This window comes from Sapajus apella, unplaced genomic scaffold (assembly GCF_009761245.1).
Source record: "Sapajus apella isolate SASKATOON/1434 unplaced genomic scaffold, GSC_monkey_1.0 scaffold37, whole genome shotgun sequence".
In the NCBI taxonomy this organism is placed as follows: domain Eukaryota; kingdom Metazoa; phylum Chordata; class Mammalia; order Primates; family Cebidae; genus Sapajus; species Sapajus apella.
This window is the reverse complement of record NW_022436977.1, coordinates 1,899,972-1,913,844: the sequence shown is the minus strand read 5'-3', so window position 1 is coordinate 1,913,844 and position 13,873 is coordinate 1,899,972. Positions and strand designations below refer to the sequence as shown.

At 37.2% G+C, this 13,873-nt stretch overlaps 1 protein-coding gene across 9 annotated transcripts in view; it reads left to right on the top strand.

The window, feature by feature from the left end:
* USP3 (ubiquitin specific peptidase 3) overlaps positions 1–13,873 on the top strand; it is a 79,536-nt gene that overhangs the window by 39,929 nt on the left and 25,734 nt on the right. For all 9 annotated transcript variants that reach the window (XM_032297770.1, XM_032297761.1, XM_032297762.1 and 6 more), the window contains 4 exons: positions 7,430–7,513; positions 10,491–10,572; positions 11,657–11,739; positions 13,680–13,793. In XM_032297770.1, coding sequence (XP_032153661.1) covers positions 7,430–7,513; positions 10,491–10,572; positions 11,657–11,739; positions 13,680–13,793 — 363 coding nt within the window. The remainder of the gene's footprint in view (positions 1–7,429; positions 7,514–10,490; positions 10,573–11,656; positions 11,740–13,679; positions 13,794–13,873) is intronic.

Below are 13,873 nucleotides of genomic sequence, written 5' to 3'. Positions count from 1 at the left end.
TTAAATACAAAAATTAGCTGGGCATGGTGGCGCGCGCCTGTAGTCCCAGCTACTTGGGAGGCTGAGGCAGGAGAATTGCTTGAACCTGGGAGGCGGAGGTTGCAGTGAGCCAAGATCGCATCACTGCACTCCAGCCTGGTGCCTGGCAACAAAGCAAGACTCTGTCTCCAAAAAAAAAAAAAAAAAAAAAAAAGAATAAGTGTAATGAAGAAAATGAACAATTTCATTTTTGTTTATTACTTGTAAACAGAATTTGAAATAACTTCCAAGCTCTGATTTTATTCATTGTTTACTTCCCTAATTATATAATACAATAAGTAGTTTGTGTTTCTTATGAAAATACACCTTCTATTTGATGTATCTTTTTTCAGTGCACAGTAGTCTATATCCTAACAAGAGTGTTCATACTACACCATACTGTACATTTAATTAGGAGTTTATTAGCTATTGGCCTAAATAAGTTAAAAACTATTTTATGATGATATTTGGCTCAAAGAATTTGAATTTGATACTAATCTTTACATAGCTAAGATGATACTATTACTTGCCTCAGTCTTAGAAGTAAAGAAAGAAACCAATCTCCTTGTTACCTTCCCTTTTTATATCCTGTTTCCTTATCTAACATCTCTAATATGTACCCTAATATGATTTTCAGATATTTTGTCTTTTTAATGTTCGATGTACTTACTTTTTCTTAAATACTTCTTTCTTTCTATTAAATACAGTTCTTATCTGGCAAAAAGTAGAGCATATCTTTAGGCCAGGCACAGTGCCTCATGACTGTAATCCTAGCACATTAGGAGGCTAAGGAGGTGGATGGCTTTGAGTCCAAGAGTTCAAACCAGGAGGTAGATGGGCAACGTGGCGAAACCCCATCTCTCCTAAAAATATAGAGCTAGCTGGGGATGGTGGCACGTGTCTGTAGTCTTAGCTACTCGGGAGGCTGAGGTAGGAGGATGACTTGAGCCCAGGAGATGGTGTCTGTGGTGAGCTGAGATCACGCCACTGCACTCCAGCCTGGGTGACAGAGCCAGATCTTGTCTCAAAAAAAAAAAGAGCTAATCTTTTCTTAAAAAGTCACTTAAAATCACTAAGTACCAACTTGCTTAGGTATAAATTTTGTAGCCTAAAAATTGGTCATATAATGTAGACAGCCCCTGACTTCTGTTTATCACATGAAGTCCTATTTATATGACGACACTGAGCTCGGACCGCCTCTCCTAGAGGCCAGTCAGATTATCTGAATCCTGCCCAGGCCTCTCCTGTCAGTTTCTCAGTGCCAGTAGTATATAAAGAAGAAAGGAGAAATTGAGCCTTTTCAAATACTATGGATTTCAGCTACATTTTGGGAAACATGTATTTTCACCTAGAACATTTAAATGTGTTTCATAACATTTATTTCAAAGTAGGATGTGCATTCCAGGCTTCGGAAGACCAATCTACACGTTTTTGAAACATGACCTATGAGTTATGTACTTTTTTGTACTACTTCTGGCATAATCTTCTTGAAGGGAAAATTAAGGAGAGAGGCTAAATTTTTTTCCCAGTGTCAGAGGTAGGCATAATGCTGACCAAAAAGCTTCAATACAGTTGTAGTGAATCAGGAAAAGGTTTTTAGAATTTACTTTTAAATCCACCTGTTTGCCCTTTTTTTTTTTTTTTGGAAACAGAATCTTGCTCTGTCACCAGGCTGGAGTGCAGTGGCACAATCTTGGCTCATTGCAACCTCCGCCTCAGCCTTCTGAGTAGCTGGGACCACAGGCACATGCCATCACGCCCGGCTAATTTTTTTGTATTTTTAGTAGAGATGGGGTTTCACCATGTTCACCAGGATGGTCTTGATCTCTTGACCTCGTGATCCGCCTGGCCTTGGCCTCCCAAAGTGCTGGGATTACAGGCGTGAGCCATCACTCCCAGCTGAGTTCTTTTTTCTTTCCTTTTTTTGAGACAGAGTCTGACTGTTGGCCAGTGTAGTGGCACAGTCACTGCTCACTGCAACCTCTGTCTCCCTAGTTCAGGTAATTCTCATGCCTCAGCCTCCTGAGTAGCTGGGATTACAGGCACATGCCACCACTTCTGACTATAAAATTGAGTTCTTATAGTTCAATAAAGTTATATGTGTTTATCTCTTTATGCTAGCGTGTAGTATTATAGAATTTTGGAGCAGTTATAGTATCTTAGATTCCCTACATTACCAGTGCTATGTAAGAGAGAATTAATGCAAGTCACATATGTAATTTTAAATTTCTTAGTAGCCATATTAAAAAAGCAAAAAGAAACAGATGAAATTACTTTTGATTGTGTGTTTTTTTAACCCAGTGTGTCAAAAATACTGTGTCAACATGTAATCATTAATATAAAATTATTAGAGATTGCATTTTTTTAATATGAACTCTTTGAAATAAATTCATTGTGTATTTTATGTTTTAAATACATCTCAACTCATGAAATTTTCATTAAAAATATTTGCTATTTAGATTCATAAAAATTGCAGTTACAAAAGTAGATTCACACTGTTTCAAACATTGTTTAACAATAGAGTACCAAACAAATCATTTTTCTTCAATATTTGTATCTGTATTGACAAAAATTACGCATCTCTTAAGAACAATTGATTTGACTCAGAAGTGCAGCACCGTCAAAATACCCATGCAGAATAAGTAAGCCCACTAACGCTTATGAAAACTTACTGTTATCAACGTGAAATTCAAAGGGGCATCATATAAACTGAAAGTCAACTCTGAGTTCATCCATATCAACAAAGCATTTGTTGTATTTTTTCATAGGTTTTGCAGCCAGTTTACACAGTGCTGTCTGCTGCCTGTTAATTCATGTTGAAAAATGCACAATCATTAATTTGTATTATAAAAAGCTTAGTTTTAACATGAATTATTGTACCTGTCTAGCTAGGTCATAAATAAGCCTTTTCTCTCCTTGGATCTTTAGATGTAGCTAATTCATATGCATTGTGATATAGGGGTGAAAATGTAAATCACCCTGAGATTTCTAAAAATCTTCTCCTGTTTTACCCTTTCATTGTTGAACATTGGCAAGCATTTATTTTGTTTCTAGAAAATCTGAATTAGAGTTAACAGAATTGTAAATCTTTGCAAACCTCTTGTTTGATTCAAGCAACCAACATTAGCTAATAATGTGTTTATTAAATTCATTGTCTGCTGTTTAACAGTTCTATAAACTGGTGATGATTTAGAGCATATGTGTATATGTACTAAACCTTTTTTTTCTTTTTTAAACGGAGTCTTGCTCTGTTGCCAGGCGGGGGTGCAGTGGCATAATCTCTGCAACCTCTGCCTCCCAGGTTCAAGTGATTCTCCTTCCTCAGCTTCCCGAGTAGCTGGGACTACAGACATGCACCACCATGCTCAGCTAATTTTTGTATTTTTAGTAGAGATGGGGTTTCACCATTTGGCCAGAATGGTCTCGATCTCTTGATCTCATGATCCACCCACCTCGGCCCCCCAAAGTGCTGGGATTACAGGTGTGAACCACCACACCAGCCTGAACAATTTTAATAGCTGCCTCCATGATACACTCTGCCGCAGGGCACAGATATTTGCCGTGTGTTTCACACAGCAGAACAAAGTAGTAAGAGAAATAAATCCAACAAATACAGATGCTTGAACATTGTCTTGCTAGAAACTGACTTTTATGTGTAGCTGAAAGTTGCGAATGTTGAGAATTCAAAAATATCTACCACATAAGATTTGAAATTTAAGGTTGCAAATCGATGAAGACATTTCTCTGTAAATTTGAAGGTCATTTGAGACAGATATACCCATAGTATTTATTGGGCATTATCTCTTCTAAAATTCATCTAAAGCTAAAAATACTTGTAACTTTTCAAATGCTGACTTAATTGATCTTTAATATTGTTAGAAAGCCTTTTATTCACTGACAGTTGCTTGGTGTCTCAAAGATTTTTCACTTTCTGTAATATATCTTTTTAACTCTTTTCCATATAATTAAAAATATAATTTCCTTAACTGAAATAGTTTAATTTTTCATCTCTTCATCTTAAAATTGTTTTCTACATTGAACAAGAATCTGAACTGGTCAGGTGCAGTGGCTCACATCTGTAATACCAGCGCTTTGGGAGGCCGAGGTAGGAGGATCACTTGAGGCCAGGAGTTTGAGACCAGCCTGGGCAACAGGATACCTGGCTGTATTTTTAAAAAAATTTCAAAGAAAAAGGCTGGGCACGGTGGCTCACGCCTGTAATCCCAGCACTTTGTGGGGCCGAGGTGGGCAGATCACAAGGTTAGGAGATTGAGGCCATCCTGGCCAACATAGTGAAACCCTGTCTCTACTAAAAATAAAAAAATTAGCTGAGCGTGGTGGCACGTGCCTGTAATCTCAGCTACTCGGGAGGCTGAGGCAGGAGAATCACTTAACCAGTGAGTAGGAGGCTGCAATGAGCAGAGCATGCACCACTGCACTCCAGCTGGTGACAGAGCGAGATTCCGTCTAAAAGAAAAAAGGGTCCAGGCTGTCTTACAGCAGGCCATTTACAACCTCAAGTTCTGTAAAAATCTTTAGGAATTCTTTTATTTTACATTTAATTCTCATTTCACCGATTGTGACTAATTTTATCAATTATTTTTTGACCGGAGCCACTTTCTATTAAATTGAAATGCATTTGCTGAAAATGTCTCTTACTGTTGTCTATTATCTTAAAACTCTTTTTTTTTTTTCCTTGGGACAGAGTTTTGCTTTGTTTCCCAGGCTAGAGTGCAGTGGTGTGATCTCGACTCACTGCAACCTCCTTCTCCCGGGTTCGAGCTATTCTCCTGCCTCAGCCTCCTGAGTAGCTGGGATTACAAGCTCCTGCCACCACTCTCAGCTAATTTTTGTATTTTTAGTAGAGATGGGGTTTCACCATCTTGGCCAGGCTGGTCTCGAACTCCTGATCCACCCATCTTGGCCTCCCAAAGTGCTGGGATTACAGGCATAAGCCACTCCATCTGGCCAAAACTCTTTTTTTTACACAACAGCTTTTTAATTTTGCTCTGCTCCAGCAAATTGCAATTGCCGTTATTTGTAAAATTTGTGGCGTGCCTTGTTGAGTCTTTTTCATTTGATCTCAGTATGCCTTCATTTGAAAGTAAAAATTTTTCTATTTTTAATTTTTAAGCTAGAAAAATAATTTAATTATAAAAAATTAAGTATTTTAATTGCCAATTATGATTTATTTAGGTGTCACTGTAACTCATGCTGTCTGCATAAAATGTTCAAATAAACCCATTACAGTGCTACATGCTGCATAGAAAAATCATTTGAAGTGACTCATTCTGTTGGTACAAACTAGATTGGTGATATGCTTTTGTGTAATGCTAGAAATGACACGTTTACCCAACTGTGCACTGCCATATATCTTGTACAATTTAATAATAAAAGCAAAATACAATTCTACCAAACTATAACATTGTGTTTAATGGTAAAAGAGTTTACACTGCTTCAGTTATTAAGTAAAAATTTATATTAAAAGTTTAAAAAATTAAAATTGTATTCCTCAGTTGCAAGTAGCCACATTTGCACAGCTCTAGAGTCTAGATCAACTTACCTCAGTGATGAAAGGGTAGAGAGGAAAAGCACCTAGACCCAATTGATGTGGAAGAACAGAGCAAGGCCATAAATGAGTCTGTTTCAAATATGAAAATATTACTTTAACAAACGTAATTTTATGTCCCAGGCTGACTTCATGTCATATCAAAAAGGATTACTTTAATAAGAAATAAATCAGTTATTTAATTTACTTTGAAATAATTTGTTAAACCACTTATTTGTGGCAGTTAGAGGTTCACTTTTTAATCAAATATTAATGGCATCCTGTAAATACATAAAAAGTGATCTGAGTTTGCTCTTAGACTTTACTTTCCAGATAAATGCTAGCATTTTGAGTTTTGGACACTGAGTATTATTTTATTCAAACTACATGCATAAATTTATACAAACGTAAAATGAAAATGTAAGCAGGAATTCAAGTAGAGTAACAATACAATTTCATTCTTCAGTGAAAGCTTAAGGTTTATAGAGGTACCAAATGCCTTAAGCCCAAATTTACAGACAAAATAAATCATATTCTCTTAATATTTATGCTGAGAAGGAGCAAAAAATTATAAGTTTTCACTAATTTAGTTACTTTATGGATTGTTAAAAGACTAATGAAAAAATGTTTTCTCCTGCTGATAGTACTTTGATAATAGAAAATGGTCCAGGATATAAAAGACGCTTTTGGTATTTGTGGAAATGCTAGGCACTGACTTGAGAGACTCTGAGAATATATTAGAGAAATCTTGATTGACTGCCTGGGTGGTCAGTTAATGAGCGTGTGTGTTAAATAATTACATACATAGTTTTCAAAAGCATTCACTTAAAATTTTCATTTCTCTGAATAAAAGACACAAGCATTCTTTTTTGTGTAATCTTTTAAAAATTACCTTTTCCCACCCCTTTCTCTCTCTTTCTCTCTCTCTTTAATAAAATGGTTTTCAGATCTAAGATGTTTTTGGGATTCTGCTAGAAATGACCTAGTTTTTACTAATTGCTGTGCTTTCAAAGTTTTGTTTGCTCAGAATGACAGTGTTATTTTTATTATTCTTTGATAGTAATAACAAGTGGTTTCATGCGAAGCTGCATATTCAGAAGAATATCTTAGTGCCAGTTTGTAAGTTGTTTTTGTTAAAATTGGCCTTATCCCAGGAAAAAATTAAATGTTAATGTATACAAGTTAAAGTTTATATTTTGTGCAATTTCTTGTATCCATTTTTAAAAACACCTTAAATATTTTTCTTCAAAGCACTTAGCAGTTGCCTGAATGATATAGCCACTCTTTTATACTTTCGTTTGTAGTGCCTCAGAATGAAAGATTATTCTTCCAACTCATCTGAATTCAATTTATTTTAATTAAATTATGTTTAAAATATACAGCCTTAACTTTAGTTTTTCTATTCAGATATCCCTACAGGTTAATTACGTTTTTCCCTGCTTTTCACTTAAATCTCTCCTCCGCCCAGTTCCCCATTAATTTGGGTTGAGAAGTGTTACCTTAAAGCTTTAGACTTAATGCTACATGAAAAGACTCAGTGCTTTTTATTTCATTTTCCATGTATTATGCACCACTAAAAAGAATGTAGCACATGTAGCCACTTATTTCATTTTCAAAGGAGGAATTGAAGAGCTTTTGAGTAAAAAAAGTGAAAAGAAGCTCGTGTTCACTGCCTCCATGGCTTTTGAAAAAGACTCTTAAAAACATTTCATTGTGAATTCCAGGTCCTCTTTAAACTTACCACCAGCAGTAACTGCCTGCAGAGCCATGTGATCATCTTGGCAGCAGCCAGGCCTTTTAGTGATTTCATTACTGTGGTTTCCTCAAGCTCTTTACACACATTGATTAATATTTTCCTTGCAGTTATCGCTGTGATGATTTTGTGGTTAATGACACCAAGCTGGGACTGGTACAGAAAGTCAGAGAACACTTACAAAACTTGGAAAAGTAAGTAATAGGCCTTTGGAAAAAGAAGGGAATAGAATGGGGTAGAAGGGTCTTTTGGAATTTTTGAGTGGGGTTTTTGTCAATGAGATTTATAACTTCATGTTTTTAATATGATTGCAATGTTGATAAAATAAACCTTGGCTTTGGATATCTAAAACTTGGCCCATAGTTAATGATCATAGCTCTGCTTTTATTTTATTTAACATTTGTCATAAACCATATCCAAGGTCCCAAGAGTCTGTTTTAAAATTATTACCAACAATTTATAAGCTTATTTATTTGCAAGGGGAATTTTGAGGGTACAAGGAAAGAGCAGAAAAAGGTGTGAAATCATTATAGACTTACTTTTGGTAATAGAAAAACCCCTGTCAAATGTATTATGAGGTTTTAGGAAGCACTATGATTTATGCACCATTTTTAAGGAAAATTAGGTTTAATTAACATTGTCCACTTTGCATCTATACAATAGCATAGGATCCTAGTTTCTTTTCCTTGCTTGTTAGGGGCAGTTAAGTATCACTCGGTATTACAGGAGCTATAAATACTTTGTCATCATAAGAAATGAAACTGTTTATATGTGAACAGACTTTTCTTAGTATAGTCAAATAGCTTAGTCAGATAAAACTCACTGGACCTGATATTGAAGCAATAAACAGAAACCCAGCAAGCCATGCCTTTGAAGCTACAGTGGATAGAAGCATGGCTGTGGAATGGCTGCTGACTCAAGTGAAATGTGTGTAAATCACACCAAATCATTAAGTGCCGTCTAATTTATTTTGGCAGTTGGTGTGTAGAAGGTATTGTGAAAACATGCACAAAGCAGGAGTCCCTTAGCAAACTTAAGTGTAAAGCCCATAGAGTGTTTTAAAATTGTATACTGAAACTAAATAACCTAACTACTTTGAGGGCAATGCTGTGTAGTGTTTGTTAAAACCACAGTCATTATGTATGTCTCATTGGCTTATTAGATTATAAAACAGATATAGGAAGAATAATGATTTCTTTAAATCTAAACCAATTAAAGTACTTTGGGTTTAAGGACTTCTGGGTTGTCATCTTTTGGCTCTTTTTCAGAGCACTTTTCTCTTCTAATTTGATGAGCCCTATCTAGGATGAGAGACAGATACAGACACACAGATCCAGAATATTTAATTTTCTCTGAAATTGTTCACAATAAACCATGAAGTCTCAGATTCTTGAAGGAATGTATGTAGTATCCCTCTTTGGTGTGGTGATGTCATTGTAAAAGTCTTAGTAACTTGATTATTCGTTATAGAAGTGGGTGGCTACCAGAATACTTTTTTCTGCCACTTACGGTTTTCTCTAAGAAAAGACTACCCTCTCAGTCTGAAATAAATAACCAGAACTAAGTCAAAGGGAAAAGAGGGCATTTGAGAACCGGCATGCATTTATACAGTTAGGAAATCTTTTATTTCCAGTGACCACTTCATCGGATGAAAGGTGTCACAGACCACCTGTCTATACATCTTGTTGGTCCCAGTGAAAAGTCTACGTTACAGTCCCTTTATTATGTTGAAAAAAATTACCTAGATTCATTTTTCTGTTTTGCAAACATTGGTTTAATCTGTAGTGAAATTTGGAAACTACGATCATCTGTGTTTTACTTAACTTTCGATTATTCCACATACCCTGCAGAGCAGCACTGTCCAGCAGAACTTTCTGCAGTATTGACAGAAGTGTTCTGTATCCACGCAAATACAGTAACAATAGCCATATTTGAAAAGTGGCTAGTGCAACTGAGAAGCTGAATTTTAAACTTCAGTTAATTTAAGTAGCCATGTGGAATGAATGAGTGGCTACTATATTAGATAGTGTGGATCTAGAAGATACTGCCATTTTGAGAGTCACAGAGGATAAAATTTAGTAACTTACATTTTTTTAAAAGTGAAATGCCTCATTTATATAGGTTTCAACTGAAAATGAACCTTAGGCATTGTCATAAGGAGCATATATACTATGCTTGTGGTTTACCTTCCCCACTTTCCAGAATTTGTGGAGGAATAATTGAACCCCATTGCATATGGAATTGGTCTCCTCATCTTGCAGTTACCAGTACCGTGGGAGAGAGACAATTCTGAAGAACATTTTGAGGCTTAAAGCACCTGTCACTAGTTCTAATGTTTCACAGACATTATAATTCATGTGGAAATTCTGTAAGAAAAAATAATTACGTATTTACTTTGGATGAACTTTGTACTTTGAGAAAGTGGGAAGGAATTGACGGCCTTATAAGTCTGTGGTGTTTAACAATTTTTACTTCCTTTACGTTAGTTTGCCTGAGACATAATAATTTTAAGTGACCTTTTGAAAATAGAAATAGCTTTCTGATAAATTGTAAGCACAGTATCTCTTCCATCAAGAAAAATTTTGAGTGATTTTAATTCAGAATTTCGCACTAATAAGGATTTGTTTTAGAATGTCCTTTGGAGCATAGCTGCATCTAATGAATGTATATGTGCCTGTATTCCTGTAACTTATTTATCATTCCTCAAACTCAGATCATATCATCATCTATTAAGACAGATGAGCATAACACGACATCTTAATCTAAATTAAGAAAGAAATAGCATATGGAGACTTACTGTTAAATTTCAGAACAGTCGTGTCAGACCAGGGATTTCCTTTCGTTTTGAGGAATGAGCCTTCTGGTCTGTGAAGCTTCATAGTCGGTCAGACAGCGAGAGAGTGGTGGTGGGGAGTGTCCCACAGGCTGTGTCTTCCCGGCCCCCTTTGCCAGGAGCAGTGTCCAGACCACCTCTGCTGGAGGAGCAGTGGGGATTTCCAAGGAAGTGGAGCTTCTCGGTTAACTTCAAATATGTGTGGGCCCCCATGGGCTTGTCAAAGCAGCCAGGCAGGTCTCCATGCCCTAGGTGTTGAGGACAGCTTGACTTTATTTTTTGACCTATGGTGTGGCATGCATATCTTAATATATTTTTCACTATCTGTGTTTTAATAGCTCAGCTTTCACAGCTGACAGGCATAGGAAAAGAAAACTTTTGGAAAACTCAACACTAAACAGCAAGTTATTAAAAGTAAATGTAAGTAATTAAAATTTATTCAAATATAAGAGTTAGTTGAGATTTAACCACTGTTTTGTTACAATTCTAACATGTAATGTTACCTGTTACAGACTTTTATATATGTGTGTCTTGGATTTGGAGTATTTTACATAGTGTTTGCCACTTGTACTGCTGATTATTGCTGTGACCCCAGTGAGTCCATCTGTGAGCACCTTCTTCCCATCAGCATTACTGCTGTGCTCCTCTACCCTAGAAAACACTTCACTCTTAATGCCTGCGCACATTTTTCACTCATCAGAAAACCCAGCCTTCATTTTTAAGACTAAGTCTTTAAGTTCAAGCATTTTTTTTTTTTTTTTCTGACACACAGTCCTGCTGTCACCGAGGCTGGAGTACAATAGTGCAATCTTGGCTCACTTCAGTTTCCGCCTCCTGGGTTCAAGTGATTCTCCTGCCTCAGCCTCCCAAGTAGCTGGGACTACAGATGTGCACCACCGCTCCTTGCTGATTTTTGTATTTTTAGTAAAGATGGAGTTTCGCCATGTTGGTCAGGCTGGTCTCAAACGCCTGACCTCAGGTGATCCGCCCATCTAGGCCTCCCAAAGTGATGGGATTACAGTGTGCCTGGTCTCAGGCAGCTTTTTAAGGTTCATATCCCGTTAGGAAAACATGTATTGGTCATTTATGTATGGCTTAGAGTTAAAAGTTTGGGGACAAAAATACTTGAGGTGCATATATTTTTTCCATTACTCTTAGTTTTTATAGAATCACAAAAAGGCATTAAGTCTTAAATGTTATTTTAAGGATTTTCCTGTTTTTTGCATTGTATACTCCATGATACTTATTAGTGGTGATTTCCTTATAAGTTTTCCATAAAGATACTTCCATTTAGAACAATCCCAGGATCAGAAACAGTCTTCTAAAAATATCCAGACATTTATACAGAGAAAGAGAGTTTGTTTGAAATATTCATTGGACAGAAAAGGACCAATTCCAGATTGGCTTGGTGTGAGGGTTTCAGAGGCTTTAACTTAGCTTTGAGGTTTGAAACTCTTGGCCTTCCCTGGGCATTACTGATAGCCTCTTCTTACACCACTTACAGGGAAGCACCACTGCCATTTGTGCCACAGGCCTTCGGAATTTGGGGAACACGTGTTTCATGAATGCCATTCTGCAGTCACTCAGGTAATGTTACAGTCAGAGCTTCAGTGTCTGACATTAAAGGTTAAGAGCAAAGGCTCTGGCTTCCTGTCTTGTCTGCCACTAACTCTAGTCATATGACTTGGGGCAAGATAACTTAATTTCCTGTGCCTTTGTTTCCTCATCAGGAAAATTTGGGGGACAGTAGTTCCTAACTCATGGGGTAGTTGGGAAGATTAAATAATGTAATTTGTCTAAAGTACTTAGAGCAGTGTCCGGCAGTGAATAGTTATTTGCATTATTTCCGGTTGCTTCTTGAACAGGCTGGAACTGAGGTCAGCAAACTTTTCCTGTGAGAGTCCTGATAGTAAACATTTTAGTATTGCAGGCCACAGTCTCTTTCACATATTCCCCTACTCCCCTCCCTTTATTAAAACAACACTTTAGGGCCAGGCACGGTGGCTCACGCCTGTAATCCCAGCACTTTGGGAGGCTAAGGCAGGCAGATGACCTGAGGTCAGGAGTTTGAGACCAGCCTGGCCAACATAGTGAAACCCCGCCTATACTCAAAATACGAAAATCAGCTGGGCGTGGTAGTGCGCACCTCTAGTCCCAGCTACTTGGGAGACTGAGGCAGGAAAATTGCTTGAACCTAGGAGTCACAGGTTGCAGTGAGCCAAGATGGTGCCACTGCACTTCAGCCTGGGTGACAAAGGGAGACTCTGTCTCATAAATAAATAAATAATAAGATAAAACAACACTTAAAAAATGTAAAACTCGCTTTAAGAGCTGCCTGATGGAGGGCTAGATTTGGCCTGTGGGCTACAGTTTGCAGACCCCTGGGTTACAGAGAACCTTGTTCAGAGAGCTTATTTCAGTCATTAGTTGAGTCTTAACCCATTTTTGCTGGAGTTTGCAATTTTTTTGTATGAAAATCAGACCTTGGCAATGACCTTGAGCAGTAGGCTATAAATAACTCCCACAAGCTTAGCGTTCCATACTGGAACGGTAGCCATAAACAGATTAATCGAGGTCATAAGATGAGATGTCTTCAAAATATGAGACAAGTAGTAAAAATAGTCAATAAGGCTGACCTGAGTTTTGTAGAATAAATTATTTTGAAAGTTACATACTTTTAGATTTTAATGAAACATGAAAGGCCAGAATAAATGATCTTCCCCAGGTTACATTGCTGTTAAGAAGTAGAAGACATGTTTAATCTCTCCTGGAAGGTACTACCTCTCACCTTATCTATTCCTAGTCAAGGAGGAAATTATAGTTACTACTGAATTCTTCTTATGATTCTGTGTAGTGTATATACATAATATGGTCGGTTTCATGGTTTGTTTTTATTTGAGGTAATTATTGAGTACCTGGAAACAAGCAACTGAAAAGAAAGAAATGGTGACTACCTTTGGGGATTTTTTTGAAAAGAGATTTTCTTTTCTTTTCTTTCTTTCTTTTTTTTTTTTCTTGAGACAGAGCCTTGCTCTGTTGTCCAGGCTGGAGTGCAGTGGCACAATCTTGTCTCACTGCACCCTCCGCCTCCCAGGTTCAAGCAATTTTCCTGCCTCAGCCTCCCAAGTAGCTGGAATTAAAGGCGTGGGCCACCACGCCAGGCTGATTTTTTGTATTTTTAGCAGAGACAGGGTTTCACCATGTTGGTCAGGCTGGTCTCGAACTCCTGACCTCATGATCCTCCTGCCTCGGCCTCCCAAAGTGCTGGGATTACAGGCGTGAGCCACTGCGCCTGGCCTGTTTTCGGTTCATTGTTTTTGTTTTTTACAAAGTCATCTGTCTATACAGTTTTCTTAGAGTGAAGGAAGAATTATGAAGAAAATCAATGCAAGAGATTGCATCGAGTACAATTTAAATGAGACAACTGAAAAATTGCAGTTTCAAAATGTATATGTAGGCTTCATAAACTTACTTTATAGTCCTCTTCTTTTCTTTTTAAAATATTTTTCCCCTTCCTTTTAATGTAGTAACATTGAGCAGTTTTGCTGTTATTTCAAAGAACTGCCTGCTGTGGAGTTAAGGAATGGGAAAACAGCAGGAAGACGAACATACCACACCAGGAGCCAAGGGGACAACAATGTGTGAGTTATAAGAATATGTCCTTTCTGGCTTTGAGTTACAAAACAAATGACTCTCACTGGTGATTTCCATTAGAGGTGAA